We start from the raw sequence: 18846 nt of genomic DNA, 5'->3' as shown, positions 1-18846 counted from the left end.
GCAATGATATCATTTAAAAATATATGCAGTGATCTAGCTTGGTTTGCATTGTTTTTTCTCACAAATTATTGATGTTCTGACAGCCCGCGAGTAGCAAATTGAATCAGAGCCAGCAGTGCCTACGAAAAGGTCATCAACAACAAATGAAAATAAATCCTCCCCTGGAATGTTTTGTTTATGCAATGCAGAAGTTGAGGTTCGGCTTCTGAAAATGCCTCTACCCTCAATTTCAGGGAGAGGCAGGATCTTTGCTGTACGTTACATCTATAGGAGACAGTCATAAAAGCTTCAACATCAGCTTCAAACCTCAGCTGCAGCAAGGGAAACCGATGCTTCGGAAGTTCGTGTTGAGATTTACAGTGGGATTCAAATTTAGTCCATTACCCATTTTATAACCGGAGCAGGGATTGGGAAGACAAGGAGTTTGGAATTGAAAAATTGATCTCAGATGGCAGCGTTTCTGTTGTTGTTCAATTATTTTACAACATGAAATGCATCCAGCTTGCATACCATAATGATATATATTTTTTTCCTAAGGATGGATATAAAAAGAGAGTTCAGCTCTGCTCTTAAAACATAGATTATGGTCATGCAATCTTGAATAATGAGAGCAGAACTTAAGCTGTTGTTTCCAAACAAATAAACTCTCTGGAGGGGAAACTCTTCCTCGTTGTCTATAGTTTCCAGCACAACAGCGCCAGGGCAGTGACTCCAGCCATTATACAGCACACCCACATAGCTCCGAAGAATATACACATGCTACATAGGATAATTTTTCGAATACTCCAGAGTGAGATTACACTTCATTGCCTTCATTTTACGGTTACCTTACCCCAGAGAAAACAGTTAAGGTTGTAACAACTCAGCCTAGTTTATTTTTTTAACAACAACAGAAGATGTCTCCATCTGAAGATCTCGGAAATAAACTGTTCTCCTGGGCAAAACAAGTTTTTGCTTGTAAAAAAAACATGGGTAACCACCCGGTCCTGGTCCGATCAGATGTCTTTTCTCATAGAGCAGGGACAGTTTTGGAGGCAGGACACAGAAGCAATGGCCCCATAAGATGTAACCACCTCCCGCACGAACCCTGAGCCTCCTGCGCTGCTGTTGGCAAAGCACCTTGAAGATACTCGACAATAAACGCGAACATCACTTCACCTTAATTATCCTTCTGATGCATGTTAGTATTTTATCTGCTCTTTACTCTTAGCCTGGCAAAAATGTGCACTTTGCCTTTTGGACTGGATTAAAGGAAATTCAACTGGTATAGAGGTCCTGTACAAAAAAACCCAAATCATAGAATCATAGAATGTCCTGAGTTGGAAGGGACCCGCAAGGGTCATCGAGTCCAACTCCTCTCCCTGCACAGGACAACCCCAAAACTCACACCACGTGTCTGAGGGCGTTGTCCAAATGCTTCTTAAAAGTTGTCGGGCTTGGCGCCGTGACTGCCTCCCTGGGGAGCCCGTTCCAGTGCTCCACCACCCTCCGGGTGAAGAACCTTTTCCTCATGTCCAACCTAAACCTCCCCAGCATATCCTCCTGCTGTTCCCTCAGGACAAAACAATTCTTTCTCCAGAAAACCTCCCCTAGTGTTTACAGATGAAAAATTATTTCATTTTGGCCTCTTCATTTCCTGCCAGCCATGCTGAAAAGCTGCAACACCAGTACCTGTCTCTCCTATCATCTGGCTCCATGGTCCTCTCCCCCTTGGTAAGACCCAGCCTCGTGCCACCGTACAAGAGCTGGGGCAGAGGCCCAGAGGCGAATGAGCAGCCCCGGCGTGGAGGAAGCGCCGAAACCAGGAGCATCTCCAGGGAAGACAGCAGTGACATATGGAGGCTCTTTAGTGGCTGCCAACTCATTCCCCGTTAGTTTGAGTTTGATTACGCTTTGGTTAATGCCTCCCCCGAGCCTTCCCAAATGTATTCTGACGCATCCCTATTACTTATATAGGACTTAAACCAGTCTTAGCTTATTTTTTGCAGCCTCTTTTTACACCGCTCCCCCACCCAGCACACTCATCGGTTGGGCACTTGCTCAAGACCATGCTTCATTTTTAATGGTTTAAATACTTACTATTTACCTACCAGGCTCAGACTAGATGTCCACCCTCACCTTTTCTCCTTTGGTAGTCGTAACCTTGTGTTACCAGTCCATAGGCTAGTTGTTCTGGCACGTTACAAATTTTTGTGATACCTTGAAGCCTTAAAAAATTCCTGGAAGAAGCAGGTCCTGCAGTTTGGGTGTACACTGCACAAAGTGATATTTTCCCTTATTTTAAGATTCAACTGGGATTCATCTTCTCTAAGCTTCAGCTCTGAACTGACCTGCCTGGACCAGGAGTGCATTGAAGGACGGAGCTGACGGGCGGCCCCATCGTCCGTCCTCCATGGCACCACATCAGCAGACTCTGCCAGCACAGGGCAGCGAGCATCTTGTGCTGCGCAAGATGTAATTACGGCGAGGGTATAAATCTCAATTACCGCAGGAGCCATACGTTCCCCTATGCACAACGGGGTAAGTTATTGCACCTGAATCTTTACTCACATTTTTCTCCCCTATTTTTTTCCTGGCATCAAATTGTCACAGGGTTTGTACGGCTGATATTTCATTCTTCCCTAGATGGCAGAGACAGAAAATACCTACTAAGGCACTAGGTCAGTACCAGGTTGTTCTGGATAATATGCTTTATTGTGCTTTGTTCAGCCAAGTTTTAATTAACTTAAGAAATATGACCTTCCTCCACAGAAGGCTTACAGGAGATTATTCCATCACCTGCAAGTTTTTGCTCTGGGGAAGGACACATGCATTATCCAGCGAGGCTTGGCCTTTACCCCTACTGCAGTCCTTTTGTTCAGTAGTTCATTGGTGATTTTAAACGAAGAACCAGCTGCCCATAAAAGCCTGAATCTAAACTCTTTGTATCACAGCATGCATCTCTCCAGGCAGGTCAGAAGCAAAGTAATTCCCACCAAGAGCCTCTGTTTTGAAGAAGGTCACGTTTTTTTCCTGTTGTGCTAAATTTAAGAGCCGCTGTTTAATTTGTATTGCCCTATATTTTCCCCACTTTCAGTGCAGAAAGGGTCGGTTTAGGGTAACTTGGATGAGATTCACCTGCCTACAGTATAGACATTTAGAAGTTAAACAGCAAGTCCAAAACCACCAGCTTCACATTTTTTTAATCAATGGACGGCAATAAGCATCTTCAAATGGTAAGTCTTCCGATGTCGCAGAATAAGACCAATGATTCTTTGAACGCTCCTGTTCCTCCCCAGGGGCTACAGAGGCGGTCAAGGTGGATTAATTCAAACTCGGATATTTAAGTTTTAGACACCTAATTCTGGATAGATGAATCTCTCTGTTTGTTTCTCTTTCTCGTAGTTCCCTTTTCCCTGTTAGGAACTCAAGAGAGCTTTAGCCTTGATTCACCAAACACTACTCGGAAGAATGTCCATTGACTTCACATGACAGCCTGATTTTCAGTTGTTAAGACTCACAATAGAAGCAGATTTTCAAATCAGTTCATCATTCAACCACCCCAGCACTCCTAAAAGCACGAGCCCTTACTTTTTTCTGCCTAAATGAGAGCTTTCTTATTTCAAAAATCGACCCTCAAATATCCATCTTTGGAGAAAGCACTTCCCCTGGTGACTGTAAAACACTACAAGCTGCCATCTGCTTGTGCTCGACCAGCCTGAAGCTGATTTCGGCAAACATGGGAGCTGTTTGGTCCCCCAACCATCCCTTCTTTCCTCGTGCCACATTCTTTTAAGCATCAGTGCAAATCAGTGTCATAGTGTCTTGCCCTTAGTGCAAACATTTATCATTCTTGTGGGCAAGCCATCGGTAAACTTTCTCATGTCCAGTTTTTCACTATGGTATAATAATTCAATGAAGTAATAATAAAATAATGACTAGTACCTTAATTTTCAATTAATTAAATGCGTCAAGCCCAGCTCTGTTTCAAACCCACCTCTAATTTCTCATAAAAACTGAAAAAAGCTTTGTGTTTTACGCTGCTGCCCTTTTATAGCCTTTAAGAAGAACCCTAAAGATTTTTTCGCCGTAATTTTCTATAGATTTTTTTTTCAAGTATATGAGAATTATCTGGAGAAACAGTTGTTGATGCTTTTTACTGGCAGACTTTCGGAGACAGACTGTCTGGAGAGGATAACGTCCTCGCAAAGGTTAGCAAGCGAGCAGGACCGTCTGTGTTTTTCAGCTCTGCGGGTGCAGGGCTGCAGAGTCAGAAAGTCTGATAGCATCACCAGGCACAGACAAATACTTTTTTTTTTTTCCTTTAAATCAATGGAATTGATTCTTTCCTGTGTCTGAATTATACTTGGCGATATAAACAACAGAGAGCTGTGCGTGGCAGACTTATTTTTCAAGGCTCGCTGTGTTGGGGGTACTTATTTTCCATGGTTTACTCTGCAGCCTGGGGGACAGGGGACATTCTCCACTCACCAGCAACGGCCAGCGTCCCCAAGCCCATGCCTCCAAAAGCTACAAGAGATCCAGACCCAAAAATGCAGTTCAGTCCCAGAACCTCACAGTACGAATGTTATTGCCCGTATCTATTTTGAAGCTGAGCATCCCGTGATTTGAGAACATACTTCCTCTGCTGTGCCGAGGAGCGCCTGGTGCAGATGACGGCCACCACCACCACCACCACCACGGTGATGACGCCGATGGTGACGACGATGATGACGAGGAGGTTGCTGTTCTTCTGGGGCGTGACGCTGCCGTGGGGAGGGTGCATCTGCCCGATGGGAGGCTCTGAAAGAAGACAGACGACGAGGGGATGGTGAGCGCTGGATTTGCTCCCCTCCCTCTTTAGGAGTCGCCCATAAAATAAAACACATAAAGCCTGTCAGGTGGCATGAATTCCTCTGAAAAAGCAGATAGAGGGTACAGAAGGCTGCCATAAAGAGCTGAAATTTATGCCTTGCTGTATTTCAGCAGTATAGCAAACAGGAAAATATTTAAGCAGTAATGACTTTGCATCTTCTGGGTGTTAATAACCTGATGTCGGGAGTCAATAACTCTCATTTTTGCTATTATCAGCTGAAAATGGAAATACAGGGACTATGGATTTTTTCTTTATGGCCTGTATAGTCTTTCTCGGTATTTACAGGCGAACACGTACCTTGTGTATCAGCCAACCTGAATGCCTGATTCACTTGTCAGTACTGCATTCACCCCAGAGTCACTCTCGCATCACATTATATTTCATTTATTGCTACGCTGCCCCGATCCCTGTGCAACACTCGAGCAGGTTAAGGGCTCAATCTTTGGAAGTGATGAGCTTCCTTAGTCTCAATGCAGCGGCAAGACCGGGACTGAAAATAGCATCATTTCTGGTGTCAAGTCCCAGTCAAACCGACTGCAAGCGGTCACTTCACACTGGTCCCTTGCTTTCAACAGTATTTTCCCTATTGCATGGGGAATAGCACAGTTTATATTTGTATAATCTTGTTGGATAACGCCGCTGTTTACGCAGCGTTGGGCCGTATGTTACAGACACCTGCACAAAACAGCGAGTAATCCTTTTGCTCTGCCTGCTAAGGCAATCTTATAGGCAACCTATAAGATTAGAAACTCACAAACCCCCAAATATTTTTCCACTTAAGCCTGGAGAAAAACTAAATATTCGGTGCAATGGGATGCAAAGGGAAGAGCTGTGCTATAGCACGTCCAAGATTTCAAAAGAGAAGTAACTCAAGAGTTTTCATACGGCATCATCCCCACAACGTCCCATGTATAAATTAAACAATACTTGCCTGGGATCTCATCTTGCCTTTGGTACCACTGAATGTGAAAGGAAAAAAGGACAAATCTCTCCAAATAACAGTTTTAATTAGCGATAGATGTAATTTAATTGTAATATTCTGCCTTGATTTTCTGATGTAATATCCTTCCTTTACCTAACTAATTACGTTATTTAAATAATTTGCCCTTTTCTCATCGCTTTTTCAGGCAACTGAATAAGACAAGCAGCTGCGAGTGCCATCCTTTCAGCATTACAACAGTCTAGTACAGAAATCCCAAAGATTTTGGAGTTTGGTTTCTTTTTCATCTCCATGCTGAGTAAAAGGCATTGAAGGAATATACCACATAAAATACAGAGACTATCAAGAAAAACAAATTTTTTTCTCTTCCTACCCTTTATTACAGGCCTTGGAAGCTCTCTTTCCTTCTCAAAAGTCAGTTTTCCTATATTTATGAGGAACTACTATAAAGAGCAGGAGAAAAGCCTAAAACAGCGGTGTGTTGGCTTCAGCAAAGCAGGACAGAAAAAAGTAAGAAAATTTTGCATTTGCTCCTTGTCTTGACTGAGGAAAAGCATCAGTGTGAGTTAATCAGCTATCTGCCTTGTAATTATTTTGTACTTTCAAACCTCGCTTGATACCACATTTGAGGGAATCTTGGCTGTTGTTTCATTCAAATAATGTCAGATGCCAATGCTTCATTAGGCAACGGAGATGGGGTCAGGAATAAGAAGTTACTGATAGCGTATCTACACCCCGGCTGGCGCTGATTAGGTTCAGTTAATTTTTGTTAATCCACAGGGTTTCCTCTCATGTCTTCCTATTCTAGGGCAGGATTAATTAATACAGAAATGGTATTTTCTGCAGAAAGCTTAAATTGAAATATAATAACTTAAAATGCATTTTACAATTCTTTTTAAGCTGTTGTTTTTTTAGAGGCATTCCCATGGCCTGAGATATATCTAAAACTTCTCTTGTGATGGGATTATCATACCCAGCGACATACTTTTGGGAGTACTGCATCAGCTGGAAATCTGATGGGTAGTTTGGGGATCAGCTTTAAGAAAGCCAAACCAGAATATATGGTGTCCTGACCCTATTTTTTGTTAACGTTGCTGGTTAAAACTACTGCCTGGTTTGCAGCAGGTATTTTGCACATGGATGGGATTTTCAACAGCCGAAATAACTCTTCCCTACAAGAAGGGACCTGTGGGCAGGTTGGCTGGCCTCCAAACCATGAGAGAGAGGAACAAGAGAGCAATAAAGAGAAGAAAACTAGGAGGTTATCACCGAAACTGGACTTAATTATGGAGCATGGCTGGACGGAGCCTGTATTTACCATTCAGACTACTCCTGTCAATCAGGTTGGTGTCCACCGGCCAGTAGGAGCCATCCCCATGACGACCTGTTGGCAGAAAAAAATTGCATCAGACACGGCGTGACAGGTAAACCAGCAAAGTCAAGTTTGTTGCTTGCGACAGCGCCTGTCTGACAACGTTTAAACCATTAAACAGTGCGGGAAAAGTCATCCCATGTGTGCTGGGGGAAAAATCTGTCATCAAAGCAGGCTTTGAAAAGCAAGCTGAATTTCAGTCCTTTGAGCAGCTTGCCTTGTTCCGTTGGGTTTTTTTCCCTCCTCCAGATGTGCTCGTTAGAGTGACAAACTAAGGTCTGATGGCAGCATCCGTCTGTGCCCCCGCCGCGGGTGACGGGAATAATTCAGACAGCTGCTTTTGCACACAAGCGGCTGGAACTGCGGCAGCGGGACGGTGCCGTGCGGAAAATCCCGGGCACGCTCTCCACCTGCCAGGTGGCAAACCACCATGATTAAGCAAGCTTTCTTTAATTTATTTTCCCGCTTGTGGAAACACCACTCCACAACTGCTTGGTTTTTACAAAAAGATTGCCTCTTTTCTAACCCTGACGTTAAAAAAAAAAGAAAGAAAAAAGAAGGGATATGATTATTATTTCAAAACTGTTTTGGCTGTTGAGGGAATATTTGCACTCCAAATTAATATTCTAAAATTTGAGGTGTTCATCTTTTCCTCTGCTTCATTTTCTCCTATTTATCAGCTTTGGGCTAAATAGCAGTGATGGTACATCCACATTTCTGCCAAGTGCAGCATCTCTGCTTCCTCATGTCCAACAGAAGGAGAATCGCAAAGGTTGGTAAAGTCCTACGAAGCTCCTCTTCGCCTCTACTGGTATGGGATTGAGCAGTCAAAGTCCACGGCAGAAGTGGTTTGGGGTAAAAGCCGCTCTTCTGGCAACGACCAACCTTATGCCAACGGCATGCTCTTGGTATGGGCATACTGCATTATAGCAAAGCCCAAAACATGGCCGTCTCCTTCCTCCGAAGCTAATTATTTTTTCATTTAAGTCAAATGAGCCTTCCCAGGTGGCACAGTCGCAGCTGATGCAGTAGTGCTCTGCTGCGACAGTGGTTCAGGGAAAAACCATCTTCCCCCGAGACGGGCAGAGGCTGCCGAGCAGCACATCAACACCGACTGCGTAAGACCCCTGAGCACCATCGTTTTTGGCTCTGCCGTCCCTTAGGTCAGACAAATAGTACCTGAGGGTGGGTTTTGGTTGGTGAAGGCACTCTGTAAAAATTCTGAAAACTTAGTGCAGGGCAGGGAATTAGCAGGGATTATCGCAGATAACTTCTACATCAAACAACCGCCACCTACACCAGATCTCTTCGCAGATCAGCAAAAAACCCCACATTTTCTCACTTTCCCGCAGTTGTTTGTTGCTGTTGTGCGCTGTTAAACAACTGCCTTATTCCTCTCCAGAGGTACTTGTATTTCTGTGGATTGCGAAGGAATTCATGTGCATAACTTTGTCTATCAATTTGGAAAGTACTTTGTGATGAATGGCCCTAAATAAATGGAAGATGATTATCATCAGAAGAGACTTCAATGTAATCATCTTTTCAATCAGCATAATTGCACAGCTACAACAACTTCATCCCAAGAAAGCAAGGTTGCAAAATGTTTAGCTGTAAAAGCAGACAAAATAGAGAGAAATGTAAGGTATATAGTAATTCTGTTTACCAAGGTGACTCTTTAAACCAGTCCTATTCATAGTACTACGCTGCAGCGTGTGAATGCGTTGTGACCCGGGGTTATATTGTGCTTAGGAAACTGGGTATCTCCATGGGAGATTGCTAAATGTTACTATTTTTTAGCCCACACTGAAACATCTTAGCGGGAGCCTAACACATTGGAAAATCTAGTCAGGATATTGGAGACTTAAAAAAACTAACCCTGCATGCCTGACTCTGAAGTTTAGTACATTTTTAATTAACATAAAAGCACTTTTCAAGGCATTATACCTGACATTTTCATTGTAAAATTATTTGTGTAAACAGTTACGCATTTCATTTTTGGCTCTGCTATGGTGACCGGCACCTGGAGATGCCATTTATTTGGGATGGCCGCAACACGGAGGCAGCCAGGCAGCAACCAGAGAAAGGGCCGGGCTACGTTGTCCATCTTGGGGGGTTCTTGACTGAATTTATGGTAATTCAGCTCTGTTTTGCTATTAAGACACACAAACATTATTCAATATTTGGATAAACAAGGAAATCTAAGCACTTAGGAGATGGGAGGTAAATCTCTGATGCATTGTAAGGTTTTAAATGTTAAAGGGTAGGTAGGGCTTAAACCCCTAAGGATTATCCATGCTCTGTTCCAAGCCAACACACCTCCATGAACCATTTCTATCTCTAGCTTTCACTCGGCAACAGTTTAGGTTATATTTCCCTTTAAAAAACTCAAATGATGCGTTGCTGCTTCAAGGCTATTGCTTCATTCAGTTTCAAGGCCTCAGGTTTCGACTACCTTTATAATAATCTAATTTAAAAAGTAAGCTAACCTGTGTGCTTCCACCTAATCTTCAATATCGTTACTGCACTTGTCTGTTCGTGCTGTACTCGCTATCGCTGTCGCTCTCCACCTCCTTCCCAAACCCCACCGGTGGCTTTCTTGTCTTACAGAAGACACGTACGAAATTCCTGTCCCGCTGAGTTTAGACGTAAACCCTCAGTGTCAGCCAGAAAGTCACGTACGAGGGGGTCCCAGCTCAACAGATACGTCCAGATCTCATTTGGGCTTTTTTTGGGGTCAGACAATGGACTCTCTCTCCAACTTGCACCTGATTCCAGTGGAGCTTTTTTGCTTTTCATTATTCCATCTTTTGGAACAAACCATTTTAACATCTTGACTAATCAGCTGTTTCTTTGAGAACTGCCTTTTTTAATGGAGGTTAAACAGTCTTTAAACTTGATTTTCCTACTTTTTTAATGAGTTGCATTAAAGGCGCTAACATACTTCCAGAGGTACCAAAACCTGCATCCATATGAACCTACACATCATTTCTCACCTCTCGCTTCTCTGTTTAACTTCTGTTTTCCCCCAGGTCTGTCTTTCAAATGGTTCAGTAACTCAAGTCTTTCTCTGAAAAAGCACATCCTTTTCCCACAACTGTATGTCAGGTGCCATTATATGAAATAAACATTTCAACTTGGTCTTGTCAAGGCAAAAAAAATCCACTTGTCTGTGACAACAACAGTTCTTCATCCTCTCAGGTTTCCAGCACTTGGAAATTGGCCAAAAATTCTGTTGTCATTTTGCTGTAAATCTCGTTCCCTTTTCATGCTTTACTCGAGTATCTTCCTTATTTGCAAACTTCAGGTATCCCCGCATGGCACCGGCAGATCGGTAGACGTTGAGGGAATGCTCTCTCCTTGCAAAACGCTCGCTGCAAGCCAAGTACCTGAGCTGGAGAACTGGAGGGGGAACGACGCTTGCCGTTGTGTCGTCTGGCTCCTCTGAACCAGACACGGCCCTGCACTACCACTGTTGCTGTATTTTGCCTTAAACAGTCCAAAATACTGAGAAAATAAGCCAAGCAATATTCTCATACGAGACAGGAGAGACTGTCAGTGGTATTTCCTGCCCCATGGGTGCCCCAGGGAGGTTCAAGCACGCAAACTAAGTCATTGGGAGGTTCAAACGTGCAAACGAAGTCATCGGCTCTCGTAGCCAACACAAGCTGTCAGGCATACGACGCCATCAGAAAAGCTGCTCTTCTGTTTCCACGGAAAAGCTGAGCTCCCTAAGGGAGTTATGGCACTGAGCACTTGGAAACTTGCTCCAGGACAGAGCAGAAGATAGCAAGTTGCCTTCAGGGGGCAGCTCCAGCTTGCTGCTGACCTGCAGCCCTCCTAGAAACCTGGTGGAATAAGGAAGCTCAGACATAGAAGAGTATAAGCAGAGTAAGGAGGATGGCTGAAAAGAAAGGGGCAATGGGAGCTTCTGCTCAGAGCAGACACAGAGCCATCTGAGAAAAAGAAAACATCCCCCTAGCACCTTGTTCCAATTTGGTGTCATCTTCTGGGAAAGTAGAAATACAAGTCAGAAGAGAGAAATGCTGAATAATACATGTTAGACAGTTCGGTATCGTTCCAGAGTCTGCTCTTCATCCTGGAAGATGGACACCAGCTCAGCCTGAGATGGGTAACGCTGTGCAGCCACATTGCGTATTCGCAGTGGGTGACACACTGACTTCAGAGAGCACCGAGGTGAGGATCCATCTCCACGTGCACGGCCACTCACAAGTTCCCTCTCTGGTCAGTGATGAGAGAAGAAAACCTCACAGCCATGACTGAACCTGCTTATCTTGGATGGGAAAAGCTGGTTTTTGAAGGTACCCACCTGTCGCCATTGCCCACCCTACATGGCAGACTTTGGGATGTACAATATTAGCTTGTATCGCTGAGGTTCTGCATCCATCAGCATATAAACAAGTCAGAGCACGAAGACTTGTGTCTTCTTCCCACCTGTGGTCAGCACCTGATAACGAAGGAGACACCCACACTGTCCTGGTGACAGCTGAAGAGCTCAGTGAAGGCAGGGGTGTTTCCAAGTTTGCTTATCAGCAAGTATAAACTGGAAGACTTCTTGGAGAGATGCTGGGGCTCGGGGCCGAAATGCAAGATTAGGTGAACAGATACCACAATACCTGTTGACTTTCTAGTCCTCCTGTTTCAAGCGCATCCAGAGATAGTTGTCTCAACTACGTCTCAGCGTAGCAGGAAACACAACCAATATGCAGGAATAACCCTTCTTTAAATTTCAAGCGTGCTTTGCCTTCTGAGATGCCTTCCATTTTTCGGACCTTAAGAAAGAGGTCCAACACCCGCTTAGTATACATAGCCAGATGACAGTTTAAAAGGCTTTTTTTTTCCCCCCAGAAGGGGTTATTCTGATAAATGGGATACTTATCTCTAGCGAGGAGCGTTACAGACCACTGCATGATTTGTTTAGGAAGCGGCTCTTTGAAAAAGATCCGAACTGTTCCTTCTTTCACTCCTGCTACATTCAGAGTTTGCAAAATAGCTTCAGAACCGAAAGCCCGGAGCCATCAAAAGCTTTAACAGAAAAAAAAAAAGAGGCAAACTCGATGCCTTCTGCAGTCACAGCATGAGATGATGTGACTGTTTTGGGGCTGATATCAGGCTGTAGATGTACCGGCAGCCGTTTTCGCGCAGGAAGGCACGTGCAGAAAAACGAGCACAGGAAGGTTTCAAATGGGCAAACAGCACCACGCCTGCGATAATCCAACATGGCAAAGGTTGAACTGCAGAAAGCCGAATTCCAGGCATGACCAGACCGTGCTTCAAACCCTCTTGCTCTGAAAGCTGAATCAAGTGGTGCGCTCTTAACTCATGAGACGCAGAACATGAGGGTGCAAAATAGCAGGTGTGTGGGCAAGTACCCAGCCTTCATCCCCTGTTCAGGCGATGCAAAGTCCCCCGGCATCACTTGGAAACCCTTCCATGTGCCTCCAGACTGGATGCAAAACAATGCAGACCACCATTTTCCTCGGGATTTGGAAACAAAAGCTGTGGATTTGTGTCTCCGATGATCTTCTCCACGGGCTTTTTGTGGAGGCTGGGTATGGTCACTGGCCCTGCTCCGGGCACGGGGACCAGAAGTCCTCCCACTGGCCTCACCATGGCAAGTAAACATTAAATCTGAACTTGTAAATATCCAGTTTATGCTTTAAAAAGAGTAATGTCATATATAAAAAAAAAATAAATCGTACCTGTATTCCAAATGTAACAGTTTTCCATAGTGATATACAAATTTATCTAGGTAGTTCATATGACCCATTTCATGGGAGGTACGTTTTCAGAAAACAATTGAACAATCAAAATGTATTGAAATTTGCTAAGATAAGGAGAAACAATTGTTCAAAATTGTGTACGTTTCCTTTTATCAAAATTTACAGGGGATGTCATAAAACATTTGTAATCCAAAAGCAGAAATCAGCTTTTTTGCTCTTGCAGAGATCTAATTCCGATGGCAACACATAACTGTTGACAAGTCCTATATTGACAAAATATGGAATAAAGAATTTAATATTGTTTTATCAAATGGAAATGGGGGCAAGATAAAACACAATGAATTAATCTCTTCTTTGCCCAGCTTGCCTCATTTTTCAGATGAAAATCATAAATAGAGTTTTTTAGACTCCAGGAAGCTTCTACCACAGCTCATCTGAAAGCAGCTTGCCTTATCCCACATGCATAAGGTTTGTGACAAAAACTCTCTCTTGAGCATCTGAAACTGTATTTTTATTCTTACTTCTGTATTACCATTTTTACTACCTTTGAATACGCCCTGCTCTACCAGTTGCATACAGGCAAAATAAAAATCAGAAAGGAAGCTGACACATTCATGGGCTTGGCACCCGCTTCAGATTTAAGGGCTCTCTTGGGCAATGTGTGATTTGATTCTCTAGATGCCGATCGATGCTCCTCTTCTTGCCCTTTGGACACCAGAGTTTGCACCTTGGGAGCATCATTTGCATTTCATCAACAGGATTTCTCATTCTCTGTCAGACAGCTGCGGACCAAAGCTTCCACAGGACGGGATGGGATGGGCTCAACTGTCCGTCGCTCATGGGCAAGAATGAAGTAAGGGAGGTGAGGTATCTCCTGCCTCCTTCCTCTTCTCAGCGGTAGCCCCTTCTTGCAGCGACTGGTCTCTGCTCTCCCAGGGAGTTGCAGCAACAAGGAGCACATTTACCCTGACCAAGAAACCTTTGAAGTTCTCCCTAAACTCTCCTCCCTGTCTCCTTTTTTGCACCTAAGGATGGCAGCACTTGTACCGTCCCTTCTAGCTGACCCCGCATCTGGGATCTTCAAAGCTCCACCACCTCATGCCCTGAAGCCTCGGTGTCTCTGCCCAAACCCCCTCGCATGTCCCACGCCCTCCAACGCTGCTTTGCTGCCACGTAAGGGAATTTTGCTTCCTGAACTCAGGAACCACAAGCCGGCATTCGAGACATATGACCTACCAGAGTTAATTCATGTCACTCAATAAGAATTGCATTTGTGGCGGAGATGGCCCTAAGGGCCTTGTCCAAAGCACAGAGTAATTTAAAAGGCTCCCGCTGACTTCAAGAGGCATTGGTTCAGGATGATTAACGAATTAGCTTTGATGATTTCTAAGGCAAATGAGCTTTTAGAAACTTTGACTTTGTTTGTTTTAATGCTTGTGCTTGGAGTACAGTTACAGCGAGACCTGGCCCCGTCGACTTGTCTTTAACGGAGTTGCCTAAAGATCAAGTAAACGCAAGCAAAGACCTCAGACTTCATCTTATTAGAATTCAACATTGAGGTCATGTAAAAATGGGAACCGAATTTAGATATCAACAAACCTATGGAAGGTACAACAAAAGGAATTTCTCCTGCTTCTATACTACAGTCCTAAGGAATGACAACGCAGTGTATTGCAACTACCCAGGTGAAAGACAGTATTTATGTACTAGGAGCGACTGTCTGCATTTAACTCATGCTCTGCATACCTGCTGTCTGCTAAAGCCACGCTACCTCATTTCATTTTTCTAAGTTATTCGACTCAAATCCAATCAAAAAACCCCACCGTACCTGAAGCAATGGGGGAATTCACAGGCTACGGCGGCAATGCCAACACACAGTTACCACCCTGGGGATACACTTCAGCCAGACCTCACGCTGCAAGTAGTTACACGAGACTGGTTGAAACCTTTCCTGTTTTCAAGTCTATACAGAGTACCGCTCACTAAATAGGTTGCAAACGCTGTTCAGGCTGTACAAGACCAATGAATTATTCTGGCGACGGTTTTTCCGTAGCAATGAAAACCCTAGCCAGGGGAACAGCATTCCCAGAAGAACACGATGTACAAAAGGAGAACGACCCAGACTTTTTTTTTTTCTGCGGTAGTTTGTGGAATATGTATTCACCCACCATATCCAGCGTAGCTGCACTTAATCTGTCATGCTTATTTACATCTCCCCATTAACTACATAAACTACAGCACAAGGTGGGATGGGCAGGTCTCCCTGCAGAGGATCTGATTCTTTATATCCTTGTGATGGACCTAAGTTCACCACTCTACAGAACATAAAAACGCTTTTCCACATTTCCTATATTATTTTTTTCTCCCATAAAGCATCGCAAAAGTAGTAAGTAGAGCATGCAACAAATTCTGGATTTTCTGCAGTGCTACATGGGAAGAAGCAAGCAGAAACTCAGGAACGAGCCTGACGCTGCTTTCACAGATATCTGCCTCACGAGCAGAAGATGTGGGACAAGAATCGAGAAAGGATGGACCGTGTCTACAGGAGTGGGTGTCCTATGATAGCTACAGCAGGTTACGCCTGGCAGCCTGCTGTGGCTCTGGTGTTGGCTTTGCCATTGGAAACCACAACCAGCGGAGAAGGCAGATGCTCCACGTGCTACGCCACGAGATCCGTTAAACAGCCTACAGGGTGGCCATACAGCCATACAGTTACGCTGAAATAGCAACACGCTCGGCGAAGAACGAAAACACAAACTCTACCTTCCATCCAGCCTTACTTTTTTTCCCTTTTTTTTTTTTTAAACTGAACTTGACACTTTTTCAGTCCTGCTTACCAGGCGAGACCTTGCGCTGAAGCCTCTGCTAGCTTTTCCAAACCTGCCTGAAAACTTTTTAAATGTAAATTTGAGAAAAATATACTGACAATTTACTTTCAGGCTTCTTTGTAACCTAACACTTTTACCCTTTAAAAATAGTTTTTATCTATTCAAATCTGACATTTTCAATTTGTGTGTACCGTGGTGCAAAAAATCATACCGAGCGAAAATAGCTTTTAATTTTATGATTTGTATACTTTTACTTCTTTCAGCAAATCATATGCTGAAATCAGAGGGTAAATTTCCAAAACTGACTGAAAGCGGGTCTTTCCTGCTGTGAGATTATATGTGGTACCTGCTACAGGGTTAAATCCTAGTGAAGAAATATGCTCTGGGTCAGCTCCAGGGATGCTCCAGGTCAAAGCAAAACCTATGAAAGGGCCTAGAGTTGACTTTGATCTTCTAAATAACGCTTTCTTGTCTTCCCTAGGAATTATCTATTGCAGGTTAACTCAACTCACCAAACTGGGGTAAGACCGTAGCTGTTAAGCGAAGCCAGGGATTTGAGGTTTACACCTCACTTTGCCTTTTAAACCACTGAGAAGTGAGAGTTCAAATCCAAACAAACGTCCCAAGATCAAGCCTGAGTTTTCCAAGTGTTACCGTGACTGTTTCCTTGGGCAGATGTCACGTAAATGTACAATGCTGCAGCTATAATTGCGAGAAATACTTAGGAATAAATAGGCCGAAAGTAAAAAAAGGAAAAAAAAATAATATCCTAGCAACAGACTTCACAAGTATTGGGAAGGAGATAGGAGCAGAGGAGCTGTGACTAATCAGACGTATATTCGTATTTGGAAAACGTAACGATAATGCCTTGAAAAGTTGACTAAACTTTGCTATTATTAAACAGGAGCTGCTGGTTTGAGAGAAAAGATGATTTACGATTTCTCACTGTGAGGCTTTTGAACTTTAATCTATAACCCATGAAAGGGTGCAAGAGGAGCCTGGAAATTATGCTGAGCTTAATTATACTTAATGTGAATTATTCAGAAGTGCAGCAGAGAGACTAAAAATTTATTTCATACAAAGAAGCTTGACATTTTAATTGGTCCTTCAGAAAAGAGACAAAACAATTTCCTCTCCCGAAAATTTACATCTTTCCCATCAAAGCAGCAGCCTCAGCCGAGCAGAACTTCATTAACAAGATTAATTATCACGCCCGCGTCTGCCTCATCAGGTGTGCAGCCCAGGTGAAAAGCCCGGCCCCCTCCCCGGCGCGCCCCCGAGGCTCCGGCAGAAAAGGCGACAGATTGAGGGCACCGTACCTTGGTCATTAGCCATTTTGTCAGGGTGCTCGACTGCAAGAAAAAGACAATGTCATTAGAGGCTGACAGCTCCTGGCAGGCAAGCCGACGCATCGCATCAACTGTTGGGTTAGCGGGTTGGCGCAGCGCGGTGCTGCCTTCCCGCACCGGGGCCGGGTGGTGCGGGAGGACGGGATGAGTTTTACCGTTCCCTTTTGAAGAGAGATCCTGGAGAACTGAGAGGACAAACACAGAGTCATAGAACCGCAGAATCGCAAAATATCTCGAGTTGGTAGGCACCCATGAGGATCGCCAAGTCCAACTCCCTGCTCCTCGCAGGACTACCTAAAACTAAACCATATGGCTCAGAGCATCGTCCGGAGGCTCTCTGAACTCTGAACGCACGTTGAACCACACCTTATATCAGATATTTTCACCAAGTTCTTCCAAATGCGAAACCTTTACCGCAGCATTTTGTCATTCTCTTGTTCTTTTTCGGTATGATCTGGGAAGTTTAATTAAGCAAGAAGGGAAAGAGAGAGAGATGCTGCTTCTTTAAATAATTACAGTCACATCACCTACAAGTTGAAAGCTCAGTCTGACTTCTATTATCAGTGTTTCAGCTTTTTACAAAGGGGCTTAAAACTATTTACATGTTTTTGCATAATAATCATAAAAGATAGCGTGATCTGAAGTGCACCAGACAAGGCTTCAAAATTCAATAGATGTATTAAAAGCTTTCCTGCACAGCTACAACTTCTGACTATTTATGATAGGGCTGAGGGAATTAAACTTTCCTTGGATTCATAAGTAGCTACCATCGTAGAGCATTAACCAGGCCTCTGCTTAATAAATTATGCAGGAATCTTAAGTACAGGAAACTGGGGGGAAAAGAAGTGATTTGGCACATGAATCTGGAAGTCAAATAACCACTGCCTGCAGGTGCAGAGCACGCTGCTCCCCTTGCTGCTAAAATCACGACAAAACCTCCGCTAGATCACGGCATCACGCTAGGAACAAATGGAGGCACTGAACTAGCAGCCATTTACCTTTACAGACACAACTATGCCTGTGGCAGAGGGGGAAGAGCTCCTTTGATGACCCCCAAACCCTCAGTTAATTTTTTTTTTCCCCCTCCCGGACTTTTTCACATGGATGCAGAGAAGCAGGGGACGTGGAGCACATTGCCTCAAACTTTCTAGAAATCTGTGAGCCTGCGCTTCCCCGCTGAGCCGTACCTGGGTTATCACCTTTCCCAAACGTATTCATGAAAACACGAAACCTTGCTCGTGACTGCAGTTACCTCCGTCCGAGCGCTGATGCCGCTTAGACGCTGCCCTGGCACCGTTCGGCGTTTGCTGCCTTCTCCGGGCGATGGAGGAGGTGAAACCTATGACACCTCCAGCGCCATGAAACGCTGCAGGCCGGGTGGGTAATATCTGCTTCTGGCAGGTCATGGGGGTTCCCGTTTGGTGCCGGTTATGAACTGGGATGCGCTGTTGAACCACGACGCCAAGGCAGCATTAGAGGGCACTGCAGTGCTAGAAATGCTGCCCCACACCATCCGTGCCAAAAAGGGGGGATCGAGGAGGGGGGAGCGGCATCATCTGCGATTTCAGGGCTCTTTTAGAAATGGTTCAGTGGCAACTTTTAATCTGGTGTCCTGTAGAAAGCCCATGGATACAGTTTTCCTTGCTCGTCTTAGGACGATGGGAATATCTGAGATCGTACTGAAGCTCAGGCCTCTTCCTCCCTCTCTCCCCCTCTTTCCACTCACCCCTTAAAAACACATCCGATCCAGTGTTTTATTCA

General features: G+C 44.3%; 1 protein-coding gene across 1 annotated transcript in view; it reads right to left on the bottom strand.

Moving 5' to 3' along the window:
• The window catches only part of LOC309601491 (netrin receptor DCC-like), a gene marked incomplete at both ends in the record, with an annotated part of 597648 nt that overhangs the window by 35213 nt on the left and 543589 nt on the right, over positions 1-18846 (bottom strand). Inside the window, 3 exons of the mRNA XM_082334517.1 lie at positions 4620-4782; positions 7114-7179; positions 17056-17088. Of these exons, the coding sequence (XP_082190643.1) occupies positions 4620-4782; positions 7114-7179; positions 17056-17088 (262 nt within the window). The remainder of the gene's footprint in view (positions 1-4619; positions 4783-7113; positions 7180-17055; positions 17089-18846) is intronic.

Source organism: Platalea leucorodia (genome assembly GCF_965183815.1).
Source record: "Platalea leucorodia genome assembly, chromosome: W".
Lineage (NCBI taxonomy): Eukaryota > Metazoa > Chordata > Aves > Pelecaniformes > Threskiornithidae > Platalea > Platalea leucorodia.
Note: the sequence above shows the minus strand (reverse complement) of the source record. Positions and strands in the feature narration are given on the sequence as shown.